General features: G+C 45.4%; 1 protein-coding gene across 1 annotated transcript in view; it reads left to right on the plus strand.

Moving 5' to 3' along the window:
* The window catches only part of LTK (leukocyte receptor tyrosine kinase), a 151,442-nt gene that overhangs the window by 72,581 nt on the left and 54,425 nt on the right, over window positions 1-24,436 (plus strand). The window contains exons 5-10 of the mRNA XM_067557951.1: window positions 3,683-3,822; window positions 6,383-6,520; window positions 8,244-8,399; window positions 9,447-9,547; window positions 13,640-13,806; window positions 19,555-19,649. Of these exons, the coding sequence (XP_067414052.1) occupies window positions 3,683-3,822; window positions 6,383-6,520; window positions 8,244-8,399; window positions 9,447-9,547; window positions 13,640-13,806; window positions 19,555-19,649 (797 nt within the window). The remainder of the gene's footprint in view (window positions 1-3,682; window positions 3,823-6,382; window positions 6,521-8,243; window positions 8,400-9,446; window positions 9,548-13,639; window positions 13,807-19,554; window positions 19,650-24,436) is intronic.

Here is a 24,436-nt window from a genome sequence, read left to right on the forward strand (position 1 = left end):
TCCTCCTTCCTGGGGAGCAGCATCTCATGATTGAGGAAGCCAAAGCCCTCCTATTGAGACCATCTGTGCAGCCAAATGGTCATCTCCAGGATGCACACATCTCTGACTTGGCTTTTACTCTCAACTGGAAGGATTGACAACACCACCACCTGCACCCCTGACTCTTTTACCCTTGCTACCAGAGTCCTGTAGTCACTGCTGATCTGCACAGGTTTAGACCTGGCAGTATCATTAGTGCCCATGTGAATGAGTATCATGGGACAGTAGTAACAAGGACAGATGAGCTTCAGCAACCTTTCTGTAACGTCTCCATTGTGGGCTCCAGGCAGGCAGCACACCACTAAGGACATCAGGTCAGGTCAGCAGATGGATGCCTCTGTCCCACTCAGAAGGGAGACCTTAACCACTGCCACTCTCTGTCTCTTCCTCTTGGTTGTGGTGACCAGGAGCCTCCCAGACTTGGGGGCAGATGGCTCCTCTTCTTCAGCCATTGGGGTCTTCTCCTCTTCTCTTGTTGCCACTACCAGTTCTTGACCTTGCTGGAGTGGAGACCTGGATTGGGGGTGAAGCGATGTCTACTGCTCAAAGTGTCTAACAACCAATCTTCTCCCCTCAGAGCAGCTGAGGCTCCTTCCTCATTGAGGGCCACTGTACTCATCTGTAGTTGGCTAGCCTCTTCCATCTTGGATGTCTCCATGTGCATCCTGTTGATGAAGTCCTCCTGCTCCCGGATGCTACGCCAATGAGACACCTCCTCCTGCAACTCTCTTACCTGCTTCCTGAGGGACTCCACCAACAGACATCTCTCACGCCATCTGGCTTTATTCATCAGGGACATGCAGGTCACATTCCCAGCAAGTCAAGACCAGGGCCTGGGTAGATGCCTCCAGGGCCAAGATGCTTGTCTGGCCAGGGCCCCCACAGGTGCAGGCAGAGAAAGAACAAACAGTGCTGTTGGCGACATGCCATTTTCCTCCCATTGCAGAGTACCTGTAACGGGACCAAAATCCTATTTCCCTGCCTTCCTCTGCTGGTAAACTCAGTGGGCTAAATCCTTTAGTCTCCCAAGTGCCTTCATCTCATTAGACATGGGTCTTGCCAGCCACTGGGAGTCTGCATGGTTTTTAAAACTTGAGTCCCACACACAGCCAGAATGGCTGACCTTCCTCCTCTCCCTCAGCCACCTTTTGTCACTGGTCTATTTTAAAAAAAACTGCTCTGCTGTCACTTCAAAGAGCCCTTCTAGGGCCCTTAAAAGAGTCCTGCTAGAGCCCTGTTAGGAATCAGGCACCAACTCACCTAACTGCAGCGCAATCTCGCCTAGACAGTCGGCAACCAAACTTAGATGGCACACACCAAACACAGCAAAGCAGCTCAGAGTCCTCCCAAACTCAGTGGCAGGTTCCCAGCACACAAAAGTTCTCCTTTTTTGCCTCCCCCCCAACTTAATCAATAGCAATAAGACAGATGTGCCCCACAGATACTCACTAGCTGGCTAACTCCCTTAGTCTCCTAGCTGCCTTCCCCTCATCAGCCACCAATCAGCGACTAGAGAAATGAAATAGCTGATCTAATGCTTCTAATTTGTGGGTTCTCTGATTCAGGAGTGTCACATAGTAGATCCTTGCTCGAAAGTTGTGTGGAGAGGGTCCTGTCAGAACCTGACCCTCTAGCTTAGAGAACATTCCAACTCTACCGCTCATGTAGTTGAAGTCATCATTTTTAAGAAAGCATGGACTCTTAAATATTGTTCCTGAAAATTCAACAGCAGTTCTCTTTGTTGGAGATAATATGACACTGAGTAGAAGGGACTGGTCGGACCTGGGGCAAGGGAGGTGGGTTTTGTTCAACAGAGGGAAACAGAGAGGCTGCAAGTACTAAGAATATTAATGAACAGTAGAAATTATGAGGGCCACACAGAGCATCCTGCATTAAGCAACAAGTTGTCTGCAGCTCCATACTCTTTTTCTTTCCTTGCAAATTGCCCGGGGACACGTCAGGCTCTGATAGCCCTTAAGAGTGTACACAGCAGCTTCAACGTCTGTATTTAGAAGTGTAGTAATATTAACCAGTTTACTGAGCTCTATCCTGACGTAAAATCAATAGTAAAGGTATTGCCAGGCTGGGCTTATCTGAAAGCCTGCTTCAATGATCCATCTTCTGCTGTATGAAATAAAGGCTTTGTTCCTGATTCCATTAAGAAAATTAAATTGGCTCTGAATTGCCCCTCTTTGGATACCAGGACCAAGCAAAGAAAGGGCAGTCTTTATGGATGTAGAGAACTTGCTGCAGTTAGAGTTGGACCGGAGGGTCTCTGTCCGAATACAGCTGCCCTAGGGAATACCTGGGCAGCGCTCCTTGGTAGCAAGGTGTACAACTAAGCATTTTGGGTGACGCAAAGCTACATACCACTTGCAGGTTCTAGATGTTGTGCTGTCATACTCTATAGTGGAGTTGAATGGAGTCAAGTCTCAGTGCTGGAGCTTGTTGGATGCAGTATTATAATATATAATGGAGGTACTGCAGTCATGAGTCAGTGCTGGAGGTTCTTGGATGATCTGCTGTGATACGGAATGGTGGTAATGTAATTGTGATGTAGTATCAGAGGTTCCTGGCTGCTCTGGTGTGGTGATATAACAGAGGTAATGCAAGGGTGACTCAGCTGGAGAAAGTAGGCAATGTGCTGTGCTACACAGGTGGTAATGGAGCTGGAGGGTCTCTGTGCTGGAGGAACAGGGTGGGTTCAATATAATGGAAATGATGGAGTTGTGTTTCAGTGCTGAATGACCTTGGATTTTGTGTTGTGTTAAGGCAGAGATAAATGCATTTATGGCTTAGTGCTGCAGGTTCTTGGAGGCTGTTCCTGTAATATAAAAAAAAAAAAAGAAGTAAAAATCACGTCTCATTGCTGGAGGTTCTTGGTTACTTTGCTCTGTGGCACAGGTAATGGAGTTGTGTTTTGGTGCTGGAGATTTCTGAAACTGAATGAAATGATGTTACATTATTGAAAAAAAAACTATACTTCTGCATGAAATGCCAAAAGTGTGAAAAGAGGAAATATTTTCATCTTTTGAGAGGGCTGTGCTGGTTTAGATTAGGGACAGAGGAACCTCAGAAGGGATGGTGGGGAAGAGAAGAGGGGAAAGGACAGCAGCATCCTCTGAGCAGAGATAGGGTGTGTGATTGATGTGAAACACTGGCAATGAATTAGGTAGATAATCAGATAACACAGGCGGACAAATTGGAAGGGCCATAAACACTTAAAGTTGCTGGCATTTCTACACTATTTCATGTGCTTATAACAGGAGCTTTCATGATTTCATTATATGCACCACATCTTAATAGAGTGTCTTGTGCATATCTCCCATTTGCCATTGTGTGGACCACCTCCCCATCCTTTTGTGATCAAATAGACCTTTGACAATGAAATAACATCTCTGTGGCAACCACAGAAACTTCTTGCATGGAAAAGTAACATTAGAAAAGTATTTTATGTATTTTTAGTTGTCTTTTAAAGTCATTTAGCAGCTAGAAACAAGGAAGAGAGCAATCATGGGCCAGATATTTAATGGTATTTAGGTGCCTAATGAGGCAGCTGGGCACCTAGGGCAAAAGTGCTTAAGCAGGTTAGGTTCCCATGTTCTCAACATGTGCATGATTGCTCTTTGTTGTCTTGTCATAGGGTGAACTGGAAAGTACTGATGGCTCAGATCGGCCGAGTGGAGAGGCCTTTTGAGATCTCCCTGCTATATTCAACCTGTGGAATACAAGGGGCTGGGCTGTTGGCATTGGGCTCCTTGCAGCTCAGGGACTGCTTCCACGGTAGGTTCCAATAGATCCAGTCAGATCTGGAAAAGCTAAATGAATGTAGCCAGAAAAGAAAAAAAGGACATTAATGAAAATTGCTGAGTATGATCTAGGAGAAGGCAACAAAACCCCTCTGACTGCACACACCTATCACCACACACTGAAACCCACAGGCAGTATCATCAAACAACTGCAATCCATACTCGATGGTGACCCCATCCTGAAAGAAATCTTTCATGAACCCCCCTCTTCTGGACTTCAGATAACCTCCCAACCTCTCCAACCTCATCATCAGAAGCAAGATCCCCTCAGACTAGGACACACCAACTCAAAGTGGCACCAGATCCTGCCAGAACAACAGATGCAAAACCTGCAGACATATTGCCACTGCTACAATGATCAGCACCCCCCACAACACACCTTTCAAGATCCATGGGACCCACACATGCCTATCACAACGTGTGGTGTACCCCATCCAAAGCACTAAATGCCCCAACAACAACTATGTTGGTGAAACCAGACAATCATTACACTCTCGAATGAACTCTCACAGGAAAATGATAAAAGATAAAAACACCCTGTCACCTGCAGGTGATCACTTTTCACAAAGCCAATCACTCTATATCTGATCTATCAGTCCTCATCCTCAAAGGAAATCTGTGCAGTACTTTCAAAAGACTAGCATGGGAGCTTAACGTCATAATTTTGCTAGACACTAAAAATCAGTCTTAATAAAAACACTGGATTTATGGCTTATTACAACAATGTATAACCCACTAACCATCCTCTTTGTCCTACTACTACAAGGATGTTAACAGGCCACTTCACCTTGAATGGTCCCCTAGAATATATTGTAACTATTTATGCTTAACTATCTGTTCGATCTTGTAATTAGCTGTGACACTCTGAGTACCTTTCCCAGACCTGAGGAAGAGCTCTGTGTAGTCAAAAGCTTATCTCTCTCACCAACAGAAGTTGGTCCAATAAAGGATATTACCTCACCCAGCTTGTCTCTCTACCCGAGACATTGAAGCACATGTGATTGAATCATATTTAAAAATTGTCTATGTTGTTTATAAAAATTTGATTTTTCCCCCCTTTACGTAAAGGGCCATTGTTGAGATTTAAAAAACCCTTACTGTGTCACTAACACATGAGATCAGTCATTTTCAACCTTTTCCATACTGTGACCCAATGTTCCAACAGAAAAAGGTTTTAGGACCCCACCCTGCTCTGTCATTTAATCATAAAGAGAGGGAAGATGGTGATGTCTACATGAAACCTGTTTGCCATTCCCTGTTGAAGAAACTCTGTCTTAGATTATTAAAAATGGAACAATTTGAATCAAGTTTGTTTTTCACCATGTTTGCGTTCACTCAGCTTGGCAATGAAGCTAGCCTGGTCAGTTTCACTTTGCAGTTATAGGCCCTGATCCTACTAAGTGCTGCATGCAGACAGACCCCTGAACCTGTGTAGAGTCTCCCTGACTTCAGTGATGCTCCTTACTGGTGCAGGGGTCCATTTGCTCAAAGCAGTATGCAGGATCAGGGCCATAGTCAGCTTCCTTTTGTGGTTCTCATGAATTAGCATAATGCTGTTGGTTCTGGGCTGCAAACTGCAGAAAACGCTTTGAATTTAAAAATATCCACCAAAATACTGTTTCCATTGCCTTTTTAAAATATCCTGAAAATAATCCTGAGCCTATGGGATTTTTCTGTTTTATTTACTTTATTTTTTTTAAACAAAATATACATTTTGGATCTAGTCTTCTTGATTGTGTTGGAGCATTCATGTGTTCAAAGTGGTGTGTGCAAAAAATAAAGCCCCCATTGTGGAAAGGAACTTGAGTGATTTAAACCAAAGAGGATAATTTACAGACGTGGCTATGATTGTGACTATAGTGCAAGAACAAAGAAGTATGGAGAGATGGTGAGAGGGAATTGGGAAAGAGTGTGAGAAATCATGTCCATTTGATAAGCCGAGGGCCCTAAGGGAATCTTATGAAAGCAGTGGGAAGTCTAGTAGCTATGAAGAGCATCTGTTATCCAGGAAATGCACTTCAAGCTCACACGTTTATTGAAAGTCTATTGGGAGGACTATCTTTAGCGACGTCTGGGAACAGCTTCATTGGAAATGCTGACAATCGCATGGCACAGTCTTGAGACAATAGGGAGGAGAGCCTTCTCAGTGAAGGGTCAGCACGTTTAGAATGCTCCTCTTCTCCCCTCCGCTTGTAGATTAATTTTTGGTTTCGGGTGAGCTGCAAGATGTTTATTTACTGCTACTAAGGTGGTGCAAGTTTGGTTCATTTGCAAGCTGGTTCTGCTTATGTTGATTTTTCATTCATTTCTTTTTCAGCTACATTTTGTTACATGCTTAGTTTTTCTGGCATGAACATTAAAATTAAATGAGTATTTATTATTATTAATAATTATTATAATATGGACTGATTGTCTAGAGCTGGGCTTTGGTCTGGATGGTTCCTCAGTCACACTCACGCTCCTTCCCTCTTGCTACATAATAAAGACATTCTGTTGACTTCTCCTCTCTGGGCTTCTCTCTTTGTACCCTTTAGAAAAAGAAAGCAAAGATCTTTCCACATACGACAAGGGCTCCGCTTTCCCCTGCCCGCACGGGGGCTGTGTCAGCCACCTGCAGGTCTGTGATTTTCACAGTGATTGCCCTGCCAAAAAGGATGAAGAGGCCATATGTGGTAAGTAAGAAACCTGCTCCCTTAACGGGTTCCTGAAGTTGTTCCCCATTTCACTGCTGCTGGAATTCTGCGCCATTGCACAATGCAGAATTTGCGCAGAATTAAGGTTCCCCATAGAACTGTATTTTCCCCCCACACACAGAATTTGTGATTTCTCCCCCTCCCCCAGCACTCCTGCCCACTGCCAATCCCTGGCAGCTAGGGCTTCCACTGTCCACCCCAGGCAGCAAGACTCATGGCTGACAGCAGGAGTGTGATTATATTGTATTATTATGACAAATAACATATGCAGAATTTTAAAATATTCTGTGCAGAATTTGTGTTTTTTGGTGTAGAATTGCCCCAGGAGTATCATTTGTCATCCCAATTGCAATAGTCTCACCATCCCCCACAAAAGCCAACCGACCAAGAGAGTAGGCTGGTCATGTGATCACTTCAAAAAGGGCATTCCTCCAAATCTATATTCAGAATTAGGGTGTATTTCTCCTAGAAATTTCTGTGGGTCTCTGTACCATCTACTGACGATCAGAAGGAAACAACTAATCAGAAATATAACCCTTGAGATATCTACTAGAAATAGACACCTGGGACTAACCTAACCACCCAGCGTATATATGTATTGATTTATATAATAAAATATACCTATCCCACACACCAGATGCATATAGAAACAATTTTAATAAAAAATGCGCACTAAAAACAAACTAGATAAATATTGTTTAAAAAACTCTTCTCTACCTACTCAGCCCATCAGGAATAATTTAGAAAGCAAAATAGATTAATTAAATTGATTACATATAGAGATCAATTAAATATTTTGTCTTCCTATTTTAACTGGGGCACCTGGACCTGGAATATCCATAGGGAACGCACTCCTGGGATTAGAATATAGGACTTTATATACAGGATCAGACCACTGGTCTACCAAGTCTGGTACACTGCCTGTAGCAGTTCCTGCTACTTCAGAGGAAGGTAAAGGCTCCTCTTTTACATCTGTCTCACTGGGGAGTGAAATTCATCCAGATCCCAGCCTGATCATCCTGCAGTTGGAAGCACTAAGCACCCTTAGAATCACCACAAATGTTATTGATTAGAAAACTATCCTTTCAAAATGCAGATACTGTGTTTTACTCACTCTGTACCATGGAAGAGAATTCCACAGGCTGACGATACACCGTCTGAGGAAGTGTCAGTTTATTTGTTCTACATGTTCTCACAGTTACTGCTCTCAGCCATTCTACCACCTTTAAATAGGACATGGGGACCCCCTTGATATATTGGTATCACATAAAGCAGTCATCAAGCAGTTATCACATGAAGGTGTCTTGGGAACCACCATTTTCCATTGCACTTAGAATAGGAAATAACAGCAGTATTTTTAATACTATTATGTGACAAGTGTTGGCTTTTTGATGGTGACTACTGTACATGAAAGTAAACTAACAAGCCATTTTACCATTTTTTGGTAGAAGGCTGTATGTAGTGTTGACCTGAAGAAGTGCTCTGTGTAAGCTCAAAAGCTTGTCTCTCTCACCAACAGAAGTTGGTCCAATAACATATGTCCTCAACTACTTTGTCTCTCTTGTTAGAAGACTAAGGCATTTCCTTTGTAGTTCCCTGGGGAAACAATGAAAGAGACTATAGCTGACTTTACAGTTTTCTTGCGCGTTTGTTCCCTAATCAGATCTGTGTGAAATACCCCACTTTTTCTAATCCTTCCTAGCAGACAGTCTCCCAGCAGGTGCACACTGTTCTTTTGAACAGGGTCCCTGTGGCTGGATATTGAATGACACTGCATCTCCCTCCTGGTCCATCAGAGGCTTTGCAGAAATGACACAAGAAGCTCCATTCATGGGATCTGCTTTACTAGCCACTGGAGGTACGTTCATCATTGCGTTCTCTCTCTCTCTCTCATCTCAAACATGGTATTTGGAAATAGTTTTAAAATTCTTTGGAATGCCTCACCAAATCACCTTTGTGTTCAGTGTTAGCTAGAACTGTATTTAAACTGGGCTCAGTGTTTTCTCAATCCTGGTTCTAAGCCCTATATTAAAAAGGTCCAAAAAATGTCCGCTTGGAAGGAACACATGGGGAGGCTAAAGTCTTCCATGAATTAAGGCTAAAAGCTAGCAAAGGTCAGCACAGCTGGGCCATCCTTGCCACAAAAAGAACCACCCTGGCTAAAGGTTCTCTGTCAAGATTAGGGGTGGTCATGATACAGCATGTTTTTTCTCTTGTTTGTGTGGATAGAAAATACTTGTGATAACACTGCCTTACCTGTGGCAGAGAACCATGAGTTAGCACAATTCTTTTTGTAGCATAGCTAAGCCCTAAGACTGCAACTTCTTTGCTCCTCTCTTTTAGTCCTCTTCTTTCTTCTGAGAACCTTGATAGACCTTCCTTTCTGGGTACGAAGGGCCAGAAACAGGTAGTTTCAGTCCCAGTCTCTCCCAGCAAGAATTGCTGGAGGGAATGTTGTAAGAGCTGTGGGGGAGCTCACTGTAAATTTCAGTTCCTAGACCCACGAGCCATTCTATGGAAAGGTGTAGGAGTGTTGTCTGAGATGTGCTCACTGACAGTCCAATGAAGGTCTTGCAATTTCTTCTCCCACACTGCTAAAATCCATGTTTCCAGAGGTTTTCAGAGAACCAGTGTATCCGAGTTTACCGCCTCGGTGAAAGATCCACACTGAAACCCTAAGTAGCCTCTGTCATGCCCGCCTCTCAAAGAGGCTTAAGAACAATGATGTGAAATTATTTTGCAAATGCATGAAAAAGGAAAATGTCAGGCTTTTTTCTTTTTTCAACAAGTTTCCCCTCTGATCAGCAGTCAGTGTGTATCCAGTAAGCGAACATCCAGCAACAGACATTTCTTGTTGACTGGATGAATTGACGCCATTTTTTCTAATTCATTTTTCTGCTCACAGGGCACTTCCTGTACCTGCGAGCAGACAGCAATCAGACAGGTGGTGTTGCCAGAGCTTACAGTGCCAGCCTGCCAGCCAACCTTGCCAGTGAATACTACCAGGTATATGCTAAGTATTAGCATCTTTGTGGACCTAATGCTCAGTTTACAGGTCCCTGTTCCTGGCTGATGTCTACCTTCCTATCTCTCTGCATGCCAAATGGCCTGGGAGCATTGGGAATTAGAGTGGCTGACCACACAGCCCACCTAGCCCAGCACCAGACCCAGAATTGTGGGCATGCAGATGCACCCAACCATGGGCATGTGGCATTCTCCCGCCATCCTCATGTAAGCATTCCCTGGCATGGGCGGGGGGTAGTGGCCCTTCCGTACAGTTAGTCTCTGAGGGAGGCTACACCTCCAGGTCACTATGTCCTGTGGGGAGGCTTGAGCTAATGGGGAAATTAGCAGTTTTGGCCCTGTATCAGGAGAGCGGGTATTTCATAGCCCTGACCCTCAGGTAGGGCAGGACAGGAGCAACTTCTAGCCCTGTGTAGGGTGTACAGACAAGGCAAGGCCCTGGCCTTCAGTCAAGGCGGGGCAGGAGCAGTCTCTAGCCCCATGTAAGACAAGCAAATAGTTCAAGGTCCCGGCCCTCATGCAGGGTGGGGCAGGCAAGGCAGATAGTCTATAGCCCCTAGCAGGGCAAACAAACAGTTTACAGCCCTGCCCCAGTCACGGCAGGGCCAACAAGGCAGACAGTCTCTAGTACCATGCAGGGTGCTCACCCAAGGTCAGGATAGGAAGTGGGGAGGGGGACGCAGGCCCACCTGACCCCACTGCATCCCAGCACAGGGCCCTGGCAGTGACAGGGTCTCCTGTCACTGAGTCAGCAGGGCTCCAGCCAAAATGTGCCGACTCGGCTATAGGCCACAACACAGCCAGACGGGTGTCTGGCTTCCCTGGGCTCCTTCCTTCCCCCCATTCCCTGGTGTACCTTGTCCTCTGAGCCTTCCTCAGTCTCCTAGGGGTACTCTACCAGGGGGAGGTTCGGCCTCATCAATCAGTGGCAGATCCGGCAACTCCTCGGGGCTGTCAGTGGATGGCAGCTCCTCCAGGTCGCAAGGGTCAGGTATCTCCTCCAGCACACAGGGGTGCTGGATCTCTGGCAGCTCCTCCAGGTCACAGGGCCCAGGTACTTCATCGGGTACACTGGGGTCAGGTTGCTCCAGCAGATCCTCAGGGCCCCAGGCGGCAGGCAGCTCTGGCAGCTCTTCTCCAGGGTAGCTGTCAGGCTCCTATCCAAGCACCCAGGAAGAGAAGTCCTTCTCCCTTGGCCACTTTATCCCAACTGAGCCCTTTATACTTCCCTTTCATACTTCCCCTTCCTGTCCCACCCCTCTGCTTCCGGTCAAGGGGGTGGGGGTGGGGGGAATGGACTTCCAAGTTCCTGCCCCCATGTGGGGGGTTGGCCCTTCCTCACTGTCTGTCTCTGAGGGAGACCACACCCCCTGGCTGCTACACCCCCAAAGAGAGATCTCAGAGATCTGAAGTGTTTTGACTGTTAGGGAACAAGGCACAAGTGGGCAAACTCTCCAAGGATGCTCAGGTGGATGGCAATGCACCATGGCTGGCTAACATACAGATCGCCCAGCCAAAAGGGAGGCCTGCACTTCAGATTTATGAAATTAACTGTTCTACTTGGCCACTGGAGGGAAGTAGTAACACAGCCGGCTCATTTGGGGCATACAGAGTAAATGTGGCTGAGCTCGCTTCTCAGGCATCTGTACATATGTCCCGCTGTACCCTCATGGGAACAGAAACACCAGAGACATGCAGAGACATTCCAGGGATGGAGGGACACCAGCACGGCCTGCACCCCAGTGAAGCCCCATGTTCTGAAATCTCATCAGGTGTTTGAAGGCAGTTAGATGTGGCTACAAGTTCCAAGGGTAAAACCATTTGCCCGCCTTTAGTCCAGATCCTTGTAAATACCCAGGAAGGCTCATGGTTGCTGGTGATGGGAGTATTAGAAGATATTAAATCTGACGTTTTGGGGGAAAGGGAATTATGTTGCAAGTTTGAGCCAGAGTCCAGCTGTGCTACATGATGAACAGAAAATCTTGATCACCTGCAGAAGAGGCGAGTGTCTGTGAGACTGCAGATGAACCTGTGTTGGGAGGAGGGAGGAACACTGCTCAGTTCCCTCCAGGTGGAGTGAGCCAGGCTGGCTCAAGTGCAGACACAAAGAGGACAGATTCAGTGGCCATGGAGGCAAGTTCCCTGCCTCCCTTACCTTAGGAATTGGGGTGTTACCAAAGGGAATGCCTGCATTTGACCCTCATGGAAGTGGGGCAGAGAGAGGAAACAGTCCCTGAGGAGGGAAATTGTCTCCTCAAACACACGCAGCCCACAGGTGGGAATTGAAACCCTGAGAAGGAGTGTCAGAGCTGGAGGGCTCTGAATCCCTTCCCCACTTGACTTAACCAGAGCCCAAGAGTTACTGCTTGATTAAGACCAGCTTCACAGGGGGTCAGGCCTGTCCTGAACACCAGCCTTTCAAGAGGGTGCTTCCTACACCACTCCAGTGGGAGAGAAACCCCAGCATATATCTTTGGTGAGTCGCAGATTAATGAAGAAAGGATCCCTCTCCCTCACTCCCTGGCAGATGAAAGGGAGGAGAAAGTGGCAGGTTCAAGTCTCATCTTCAAACCCAGAAGTTCTGGGGCAATGGGGGTGTGTGAAAATTCCCTGTGTATGCCTATCCAGAGTGATCTGAAGGGGAAGATATATGTGACAGATTTGAAACTGCTGTGTGATGTTTGATGAATACTTAGTGTTGGTCTGGTTATTGGGACATTTACTGTATGAATATATGGGATAGAGGAATTTACCTTGACATATATAGTATCTTTAATGAGACCTAGCAGGAGCATATTTCCGAGGGGGAAGGGCTTTAATGCCAAATTGCTAAAATGGAGTCTGGCACCCCAAAATTGTGATATGGAGGTGCTTCGTGTCAAAGGGAATGAAAACACAATAGCAGATCCTCTATTTTGTGAGGAGATGTGAGAAGGTTCCTTGAGTACCCCTCCTCTGTTCACCTTCAATGATGGGGAGAGACTGGGGGTATGTCTGTGTCAAACTGCAAACTCCATATCGTTTTGGGAGCACAGTTTTGATTGTAATCTTCCTTATAACCTTCACTTTGCACTGTAACCTCCATCTTGGATTAAGACATTCAGATGGTATTGAAAACCAGTCAAATCCTGACAAGGACAGTCTAGTCAGACAGGTACTTATGCCAGGGAGTTGAGATGCTTCAAGAGACTAGCAAGGAGAGAGCCATCAAGGACCATCAACTCTGAATGAATCTTCCCTAGTGAAAAAATGGGTTTGCTGCCTGCAGGGGTCATTGACTTTGAATGGACTCGATGCAGATATCTGTCTCTGAGGAGGGAGTTTGGATCCCTCAGATTAAACACATGATTGCAAGAGCTGCAGTTTCCTGGCCTAACCGCATGACTAAAGATGAGGGAATTTATTTAAGGGAGATGCTTAAGTGCTTATCTTGAAGGAGGCCATTCTATTGCTGCAGGCAGGGAGAGCTGTCTGACCTAAGGACTCGACTCAACCCAGGACTCACTCTGGTGGTCATCACACTGAGGGGAGAATGCATTCAGGAGTTTGTTTTCCTAAAATCTGTAACCCTCGTGCTGTTCAAGAGTAAAAGTGTTTGTGGTTAAGAAATTCCTTTGTTATGTCTATATCCTTGCCTTTCTGCCATGTTGTCCCTGTGGGGTGTAATTGGGAAACCAGAGCCCCATAGTGAGGTAGAGTCTGAGAGAACATCTCCAAGCAACTGGTGGCTTGGGAAGGCTGGGGCACTAGTTCCAGGGTCCAGGCAGCCAGACTGCAGTGTCCTACTGCTCATGAAGGGTGTCAGATGTGGGGACATGTGGGACATGTGGGAACATGCTTGAGAGACTCAGAGTTAGAAACACTGATCAGTCAGTGTCCATACCCCAGCAGGGATTCAGCACCTGGCTCCAAACACAACATCCAGGAGAGGGACCAAGGCCAGGTCATGACATGAACCATAAAGACTCCCATTTTAAAGGCTGGTTTGGGAGGTTATTAAAGACAATCTATCCTTTCAATTGCCACCTTCCTTTCATCATAGGATGCCATTATTTTCCTTTTATTTTCTTACAGATCCAATTCTCGGTGCATATTTTTGGCAGTTACAATGGCACCATCTTGTTCTCTGTCCAGGAAGAGACAGGTGGAGTCAATATCTCCCCACTGGTGTGGGAAAGAACAGGGAGTTGGAGCGACCGCTGGTTTCTCATCACACTGCAAATGCCAGTGCTCCAGAACAGGTAAGGTGCCGTTGGCAGCATTCTCAGGTGTGCCTGTAGAGTTAAAACATTTGTTAGCTGGCCTGTTGTGCAACATGGTTTGCATTCTTGACTTCTTCCAGTGTCTCTCCTAAAGTCACATGTACCCAGGTTCTGTAGGTCTGAGTGTTGGAATGTATTAAATTATTGCTGTCATGGATAAAGACATTCCTATCGCCACTTGATGGTGACAAATAGAACTGCCCCATGTCCTTTTATAATACCAAAGAAGGGCAATAGATAAAATAACTAGGGACCTGATCAAATGCCTATTGCAGTCAGTGGGATTCTTCCCATTGACTTCAGTGGACTTTGGAACAGAGCCTGAATTTCCTGTTTGTTCAAGATGAAATGTTGTTTTGTATTGGCTGCATTAGCTAGGATGCATTATGAAACACTGTGTTAACTACAATTAGTTCTTGACATGCAAAGTGCTGGGAAAAGGTAGGATTTTGACTGTAGGGTGTGATAAACAAAGAGATCCATAAAATCCTATTAATAAATTCTGGATTGTGAATAGCTGAATCAGTCACATAGGTGTGTGAGTAAATATAATTAGATCATTTAGGCATAATTCACCTCTATTTGTTCTGTGAATTCAGCACATCATTCAAATTACCTCATCTTTCTAACTGTGCTTGAATGGACTGTTGTGTGTCCATTGATATTTATGATTAACTGAGACTGGTTGCAAAATGACTATGTAAAGGAAAAGTCTGTTTGCTAAAATAAAAAAACCCCAGATTTTCAAAAGCCTACACATATGCACGTCTACTAATGCATACACCCCAACTTAGCTCAGCACAACCCCCGAGGGGTATGCACATGTCGATGATTTGAATGCATACATGCTTGTGTGCATGTGGATTGGAAATTTCAAAGGTTGAAGACTGGCATGCACAATAGTACATATGGACATTCATGTTCACCCTTTGGACAGATTGGGCTAATGTTTTGGGGGTTTTTTTCTGAACGGAGTCAAGTTTTAAAGTCTATAAAAACTCAAACCAAGTATTTTTTTAATCAGACTTTTCTCATACCCTTCCCAGCCTCAATCAATTTCAAACCAGGAGGAGAATATTGGCAGCTTATTGTTTTGCACAGAGAGAGTGGTTTTAAATTGATTTCCTCTTTTTTTTTATTCTTCCCCAGCAGGGCCCAAATGACATTTCTGACAAAAATTAGCTTCCATTTTAATTCTTAAATGTTACAATGAAAGGAAATATCCCATTTAATATTTACAACTAAAAGCTTTGAAAAGTTATTGACAAGAAAAGAGGGGATTCCATTTAACGCAGAGATGGGTGCATGGATCCAGATCCAAATCTTCCCCGAGTTCAAAGGGATTTGGCTCAGCTTGTTAGAGAAATACAGACCAGTTACAAAGTTTGAACAAGATCCAAACTCCTGTAAAATTCATATCCAGGATTTTTGTTCAACCCTATTTCTGTGTTTAACATAGAAGCCTCGGGTTTTCCAAACGTTAAATCGTAGTACACATCTTTGTCCGGACCTATACTTAAATATAGGGTGGATCCTCATGCTGGCAGTATGCCTTATTCTTGGCCATGATGTTGAGGAGTAGTTTGGAACTTTGTGGGTTTGCAGCTCTTTAGTTCTGATCATGTAAAAGATTGTTAATGTAACCACTGAATTTGTTTAGAATGAAACATCTTGCAAGAAGCTCTTACCTGGCACTACCTGTTTGGAACCCCAGGAAGGAGTTCCAAGGGCTGTCCAGATAGAGTTAAGACCTTGCTTATTCTGCAACAAGCAGATCCGAACTTCTGTGCCCACGCTTCCTGGTTTCTGCATCATGGCAGTGCTGAGTTCTGAAGCAAAATGGACGTTCTGGAGCAGCATGAGATACGTGGAAAAATGCTCAGAGAATGAGGGAGTTGTGGAATGATACCTAATATTACACACAAAATTCCTTAAATGAACATTGCAAAGTCAAGCACTCACAAGTTAAGAAAAGCCACAACTAAAATTGCCTGTGCAACCTTAATTTGCCCCTCTTGGGTGTAGGCATTATGATATAGTCTTTAATGACACGGTTACATGCTATTTTTTCCATAGGACCCCTTGCCTCATTCAGTGCACAGGATAGATGGTGCTCGCTTAATGAGCAGCTGTTCAATATTTTGTTTTATCCTCATTGTTCAATTTGTGGTGCCAGACTCTATTGACTGCCCACCTGTCACACCCTGCTCTGAAGACAGAATTATTCATTAACGTATGCATTTCTGTGGCACTCATCATGGCAATATTTGAGAGCTTCACATACATTAATTTATCTTCACAATACTCTGTGGGGTGAGGAGAGTGCCAGATTTCCAATTAGGCACAGTAGCTATGTGCCTAGGGGCACTGGCGTTCTAGGGACGCCTAAACAGTGGCAGATTATCGCATGGGCCAATGGTGTCCGTGCCCAGGCACCCCGGTCAATTTGGGGGCCCCGCATGAGTCCCAGAAGTCTGGTCCCTCCCCCTGCTGTTCCTCCTCTCTCCCAGGGCCCCACTGACCTACTCCTCCTCTTCCCCCTGAGGCCCCACCCCCTGGCCAGTCCAGAAGCTGGAGCCTAGGGTGAGCACATTCCCCCTGCCTGGAGTTGGCTGAGCAGGTCATTGCAACCCTTCAGCATTCTCCCCCTTGCCTGAAGAGCTGGCTCAGCCAGTCCCTCTCTCCTCTACTGCCCTCCCTCCCCCCCACGTGGAAAACACTGTCAGCTGTAGGCAGGGGGATGCTGAAGATGCTGTGCCTAGGGACGCATAAGGTGTAAATCCAGTCGTGGGTGAGGGGGTGGTATTACCTCCATTTTACAGATGAGGCACAGAGAGATTAAGGTCAAAATTATCCACTACTTTTCAGTGCCAAATCTGAGCTGCCTAGAGTCTGATTTTTCAAGTACTTGGCATTATAAAGTACTTTAGATATTAAAAGCACAGTTCCCAGTGACTTCATTTGCAATTGGTAGTTCTCAGCACTTCTGCAAATCAGACTGCTGCATATATATATCAAGCAAGGAACCCAGATGAGGAACACCCAATTGGTGACCACCTGTGAAAAGTTTGGTTCAAGTGACTTGCCCAGTATCACACAGGGAACTCTGTGGCGTAGACAGGGATAAAACCCAGTTCTCCAGGGCAGCATTCAATTGCCTTGCCCATGAGATCATCCTTTCTCTTCATGCAATTCCTTGCCTTATTCACTACACCCCTTCCAACTTCTGCAACAAAGACATCAGGTGTCCTACAGACAACAGCCTCCTTTACTACACAACCTTGATTCATCCCCCACATACAGTCCATCCTGCGCACAGAATAAGGCAGAGGTCCTGTGGAAATTATAATATGTGATCATGTAATTTAGAGCCTTTTGTAACACAAAAGGGGGCCAACTTAAGGTTGCACTGGCAATCTTAATTCTGGTGTTCCCTAAATTTTGACTATTTGACTTTGCAACTTTAGTAATGCTTTTTAATGTAATTTCTCACATGGTAATGTCTAAATTTTAAAAAAGACCAACTGAAAAAACAGCAATTCCATCATGAGGCATCATACTGACATCCCCAGGGGTCATCAGCAAGGTTCGAACCTTTAGATCCGCTGCACAGACCTCTGCTACTTAAACAAAGGGAATAACTTTGGTAACAGTAGTAGGTTGTCATCCTCTGAGCAGACCACACTAGTAGGGGATGGGACCCTTGACTCATGGGTTTCAAATGTATTTGCTGACAACAGAGCAATGATAAGACTCAGGAATCTTGGGTTCCGTTCCAGGCTCTGGAGGGGAATGTGCTCTCGTGGACACTGACCTTTTTTGCCTGTTCCCCTCAAGGCTGACACCTTCTGCCCCATCCCCTACAACCTGTCCCTGTCCCATTCCTTTTCTGCCATACTCTTGTCTCCTCGTCCCAGTCCCATTCTCTTCACTTCCACTCCTCAGGTTTCTCATCCCAGTCTCATCCTCCAATCTCAGAGTCCCTCCAGTTCCTCATCCTAGTCTCTTTCCTCAGCCAGTCCCAGATTCTTCCCCAACATACTAGCTTCTTATCAGATCTACTTCCCTTCCTTTGCCCCACTAGTTCTCAGTCTCACTCTCACTGTCCCACCAGCCCCAGTCTCCCATCCCCAGCTCCTTGGTTAATCTCAGTCCTCCATCACTGGCTCCTAGTCCACTCCCAACTCCCAGTTTCCCTTCCTGGCTTCCAGTCCTTGTCTCTTTACCTGGCTTGTCCCAGTCTTTCCCACATCCCAATTCCCAGTCCCAGTTTCCGTCTCTCTCTCCAGTCCCTGTCTCCCCCATCCCATGTCCCAATCTACTCCCCTCACCCTGCAGAGCTGTATCTTGTCCCCTCTGCATTTGCATCAGGCAGTTTTCACCTCCATCCACTCATTTACATTTATAGCACAGGAAATACAGGCTTCTCGCTGTCAGTTGAGGTGCCTGGTCTTAGCACAATTCACAGCAGCTCAAAGCAGCTGTGGGGAAAAGCCTGCCCATCCCTGGGCAGGTGCATGGCAAATATAGATGACATTTTTGGAGATTTTAGCTGTTCAACTCTAAGTCTGTACTGACCACTTGCAAATCGCAGTTTTGAAAGCTTATAACTTGGCCAAATTTGAGCAGATTTTCACAGGGGTGGCAAAAGGCACACCCTTGATACAAAGGCCACCCTCTTGCCAAATTTCAAATCCTTATTCCAAAGCATGGAGGGGTCTAGAACTTTTCAAAGAAAAGGGCTGCAGAACTTTTTAACATGGGCAAAACAATGTATTTTTCGTCCTTAGAAATGGCTGAGCCATTTTGGCTGAAATGTAATAATAATAATATTAAAAACAATATACCCCATTGCATCATCTGCAGATCCGGGCCAACGTTTGGCAGGTATATATTGCCTCTAATTTAGAACAAGATTGTTCCCAAACTGGACAGTTAATATATTTAAACAGTGTGCTCTGCCTGTCAGTGCTTCATCTCTCATAAATCATGAGGGGGTTTCGCCAGTGGTAGCAGCAGAGGTTCTCCCCATGTGTTTTAAATGAGATCCAAATGTATTAGATGTCAGACATCTGTTTATTTATGATGGTAAATCAAAAACAGTTCAGCTTCATCCATTAGGAAGGGACCCGAGAGCCTATTTTTCCCCCTACTGAATTCAGAGTCTGTGACGTGATGTCTTCATGCACACATTATCTTCCTGGCATCCTTCTAGATAAGCTAATTAACATATGGCTGCTGCTGAGCACTCCTAAGACACCCAGCAAAGTGAACATGCTGGGGAGCTACTGCTAAACTTCCCAAGGGCCAGTCCATCATGTGGTGTAAATTGATGTAGCTTTTTTTAACCTCATTTACATCATCGGAGGATCTGGCCCAGCGTTCGTCTCTATTTTGTAAGCACTGGGAAAATCCTTGGGGTTTTGGTTTTGTTTTTTGCCTTTTGTGCATGGATATTTTCCTTTCGTCTTGTGGGCGAAATGGGGCAGTTTACTGGAAACCCCCTCCCACACACACACACACCCCACACACACAGGAACTATGGTAGGTTCTTAACAACCTGTGAAGTGTGGATGGGTAGTTTGTGGCATCTCTTTGTGACTGCTCCTCAGAGATTCTCCTGAAGAAATACTCTGAATCAAGGTTAGCATTATGGGGTGGCTGTTTTGGGAGTTTGTTTCTCTCTCTCTTTCTCTGTGTCTCTAAAAGGTTTGTCTTGTTCCAAAGGTTTCACCTGCAGCTTCTAGCAACCTGGGGTTGGAATTCCCAAGCTGACATTGCAGTGGACAATATTACTTTCGGACTGGGCTGCTTCATTGATGGTGAGTCACGTAGCATTCTGAGCCTCTCAGAGAATTTTTATAGGATAATCTACATACCAGATATCCAGGACATGCATTTTATGGTCTCCCTACAGAGGGGATTTGAATAATCTGTGCTACATATTATCGTGCTGAAGTATTGGACATAGTGACCCTCAGCCCCTTCCCTGCTGAAGCTTTCCTTCGTTTACACCATTTTCCAGCGTATCTCTGCTTTCTTAATGCTCTTCCTTTTCCCTATCCTGGAATTTCCCACAACACATATTTTGGGACCTTGGCCCATCTCGACTGAAAGCACTGGCTTTGCTATCAGCTCACTGGTAGAAGGATCATACTGAACTGCTCTTTAGTGATGCTTTCTGACCTACATGATCTGAAAATCGATAGACTTCAGAGTCACATCTAGTCCAAATCAACGGATGGGAAGATCTCCATAATGTATCACCTTTGAGGGTGAGGGTAGGAAAGGAGGAAAATAAGGAGACCTTGAGAAATCATTTCCTTCCCCCAGTACAAATGCTTTCTCTCTCTGAGAAAAAGGCTAAGATTATGACTACTGATTCAATGAGTTTTCTTCTCCGATCTAGCAAAGGCTTCACATGTCAGTGGTGGATGGGTAGCCTGCAGCAAATCAAGCAAGGAAAACCACAAATACATGTAATTTATCACAATTTATTCTATCTAGAAATCCAGCCAAATGCCTGAAATCACAGGAAGCCATCCTCAGTGGCACCCAGGATGAAGTTGGCCCTGAATGCCAGCGGGATTTGATGGGGCTCACACATTTGGATGTTGGGTAGAATGCACAGACGGGTTAATTTTCAGTCTGTACAGCAGATTTGTGAAAGGAAAGCAAGGATCTGTAGCACTTAGAACATCAGTATCTGTCTTCCATTTGTTAAACACTGGAAAAACACAGCAACTTTGTGAAGGAAACAGAAAATAAGGGAAATACATAGTTCCTTGTGAAAACCCTGGCTTGCATTACAAGCAGAATGTGATAACTGTGTTTCATCCTGCTCCCCATTTGTGCACATAACAAAAATCACTGTCATCATTCAGCGCAATTGCCTATCTCTGCCCAAGAGAGCTTCAGGTCTGCGGAATCAGGGGTGGTTGAGTTTGAGACTGAGGCCTGTTAGCAGAACCATGCAAAGGAAGTGGACGCAGCACCTGCCCACACTGTGCCTGGCTCAAGCTATCAGTCCCCTTCTTTGTTCTCAGCGGGGCCTGTCTTTCTGAAGTGCTGAGCGCTTAGAACTCCAGTTTGAAATCAACAAGACCAGCAGGTGCTCATCAACCCTGCAAGTCAGGCCATAAACCCACTCAACATTTCTGCATTGCTAACTTCTGAAGGCAGGTAGGTGTAAACAGGACTTTGGATTTGGTCTGTAAACATTTCTCTGGTATCTTTGGAGTGAAATTAAAGAAGAGATGAAGGTTTTCTGAAAGTGAGACAGGAAATGAGACGATAACGTGAGATAACATGAGATCTAGCCTCTCTTCTCATTTCTCTCCTACAGAAAGATGATGTGGGGAGCAAAGAACATGGGTATGTTGAATATGTAGGTCCAGATGTTCAGATGACATCATCAGCATTGATTAGTGGAACTACAGCCGTTTACAGTTGCAGAGGATCTGGCCCGGAAGGCGTTGACTCATGCATAAGGCTAAGATATAGTCATGGGTATTTTTAGGAAAAGTCATGGACAGGTGGGCAATAAACAAAAATTCATGGCCTCTGACCTGTCCATGCCTTTTACTATAAATACCCCATACTAAATCTTAGCTGCTCCTGAGGCACCGCTGCTCTGCTGGCCCTAGTTCCGGCAGCAGGGGCTGACTGCCGGCCCCAGGACCACTGCTTGGGCGGTCCCCGGGGCCAGCCGCACTGCAGCTGCAGAAGTCACAGGTCACAGAAAATCACAGAATCCGTAACTTCCATGACCTCCATGGCAGACTGGCAGCCTTTCTCATGCAGTGGAAGGACAGAGTGAAGGAAGGGTGTTTCTTGCAAGACTCCGGTTTACCACTGTTCTTTGAATCCTCGTTGTGAGTTGACATTTTCTTGGCTTTGAAAACAGCCTTTTCAATTCATCTTCTCGTCTCTTTAACTCAGTTAGGTTGCAGAGAAGCCCAGCAGCTCTGCTGTGTTTTCAGTAATGAAATCACTTCTCCCTGGCCAGGAGAGGCTTCACATGTCATGGATGAAGCCAATTATGATCCACGAAAAGAGATTACACTATATTCTTCACAGAAGGCAGGCAGGAAGGATTGGCTCCTTATTAGAATGTAAATATTAACACCCAAATCCACAAAGATACTTAGATGCCTAAACCCCAGATTAGGCACCTAAATCTTGGGTATAGGTGCCTAAACCCCAGTATTAGGCTCCATTGCAATCTACAGATTTTCATGGTAAAAGTTCCCACAACTCCTAAATTTCTACCTCTGAACATGCACTCTGCTGCCTCACTCTAGGAATCTGGATACCTGTCTCCCACCTGAACCCCAGAGCAAATTCATGAACTGTGGGAAGATAGATGTTTGCTCGCCTATCATGCATGCGGGGCCCGATCCAGTAGGTGGCCCCTAAGTGTGCCTACCAAGTTGGGTCCTATTCAAAATCCAGCCAGCTGCAAAAGCAGCAGCTGCACCCGTATTCTAACCTTTTGTCCAGTGTTTAGAGTGATTGGAGCAGGGGGACTGGAGCCAGGGTCTCCCAGCTCTCTCTCCCCCACCTAGTGATTATTTCACTGTGAATGAATAATTAAACAGTCATCGGGCCAGAGAAATAGGCACCTAATTCAGGCTTTGTGGAGTGCAGTGGTGTTCCTATGATTTTCTAGGCATCTAAAAATTAGGTGCTGCTATAGTCTACATCCCTTTGTGGTTCCAGTCCTGCAGTTCACCCTCTTCTACAGAATGCAGCATTGGCTTTAAAGGAATCGTCTCGGCATGGAAGGGCTGGGAATGGCAGATAGGGCTTCAAAACCCTCATCACTGAGCCCAAGAGGTTAGCGGGATTTGAAAAATAGATGGGATATTTTTATGGCCACTGAGAGCAGATCCAGGGACACCAATAAGGATTAGTAACAAACAGATAAGCACAGAAATTTGGACGGGATATAAACCCTCCTGCTTCAGAGCATAAATCAGCCTGTGAAACATTTAGTTCTGGGCACTGCTGGAGACAGGATACTAGACAAGATGGACCTTGGATCTGATCCAGTCTCACAATTTTTATGAGCGAGAGAGAGAGAAAGTATCATAAAGGGAAAGGGGACCCTCCCCTGGCTAACTGGCTACAGGGCAAGTTTTTCAAAGGTATCTAGGCACCTAGTTGGATTATCAAAAGCACCTTAGGCACCCACCTAGCTGCATAATAAAATGCCTAAATATCTTCGAAAATCTTGCCCATAATTTCATATTACAACATGCATAATAGAATGTATCTTGAGCAATCACTGCCCTCTTGAGTGCTAAGATGCTCTTTGCTTTTCCTCTCTTACCTTGCATTTATCTGGGCTTGCTTATATCTTGTTCTTATTAAAGATTACAGTCTCTGATCTGCAAAAGCATGCTCTGAGTTGCCATGGCCTGCAGGATAAGATTTAATGTGGTGCCTTACTTGTGCTTTCATAAAAGATTTGTTTTTAAAATGGTTGGTCTGTCCCAGGAGAGGTCTGTATGGCAAGTGTTCGTTTCCTGACTTCAGGCTCCCATTCACCATGCTGGCAGCAGGTGGGGTCTGTGGGGGCACCATGCTTGGCTCTTGAGATGAGCCGAAGGGAATGCAATGCTGTGGCTGATTTAGTAGCACTGTTCATTGGAAATTTATGGGGCCAGCAAAGGGACTGTTGGGAAGCTGGGTCTGGCTTCCTGGTTCTCTGCCCCCCCACTGCAATCCAGGTTAGAGAGGTTTAGTAGCTACTTCAGTTTGCACTGGCTGGGTATGATCCCCAAAAGACCATACACAATTTGGGCCACTATCTCTCCCCATTACCAACACATCCTTTGCAGCAGGGGCTGTGAGAAAAGAGGCATAGGAGACAGCCACTTCATCTCTCTGCCTCCAGAGGACTCCCACACTTAGGGGGAATTCCCAGCAGGAGCCGTGCATGTAGCTCTGGCAATGACAAAGGGGCAGAACACGGTCAAGAATCTATTCCAAAGGCTGTAGTATGGGGCATGTAGAGGAGGGTGAAGTAGGAATGACTGGTGGGGAGGGGCATCCTGAGAATTCCATCAGGGACATGGAAGACCTAATCCCATGAATAAAAGCCATTCCAATCAGATACAATGAAGAAGATTCCTTAAGAAGCAGCCTCATCTGAACAAGGAGCTGAGTGATAGAGACCAGAAGACCCATTGCTCTGCAGATCTCTCCAACATAAACATACCCAAAGTGTCATTAGCAACTCATGAGCAGAGGCCTTCCCCGTTCCATACACTTATAACCACCACACAGTAGGGGATCAGACAGAAGATGGGATAGGCTGAGACACAGGCCTTTGGAGCTTGCATCATCCTCTATATAGAATGTGCCTTCCTATGCATTCATTTATCTTCAGTCTGTAAAATGCTGGCACTCTAGGAGGTAGCACTCATTAATTGGAGCAGCTGGATGCTCAGTGAGGCTAATGGTTGTGGTTCTTGGTCTGGTGAGCATGCAGGAGACAGAGGCCTCCTTCCACTATGTAAGGGTTTGAGATTGTTTGGAAAAGGAGGAAAGAGTGTTTATTTGGAAATGAAAAATTGCCCTTTCCACTAGAATGCTGCTTTGC

Source organism: Emydura macquarii, unplaced genomic scaffold (genome assembly GCF_026122565.2).
Source record: "Emydura macquarii macquarii isolate MOO-44397 ecotype Brisbane River unplaced genomic scaffold, CSIRO-AGI_Emac_v2 contig_1876, whole genome shotgun sequence".
NCBI lineage: Eukaryota > Metazoa > Chordata > Testudines > Chelidae > Emydura > Emydura macquarii.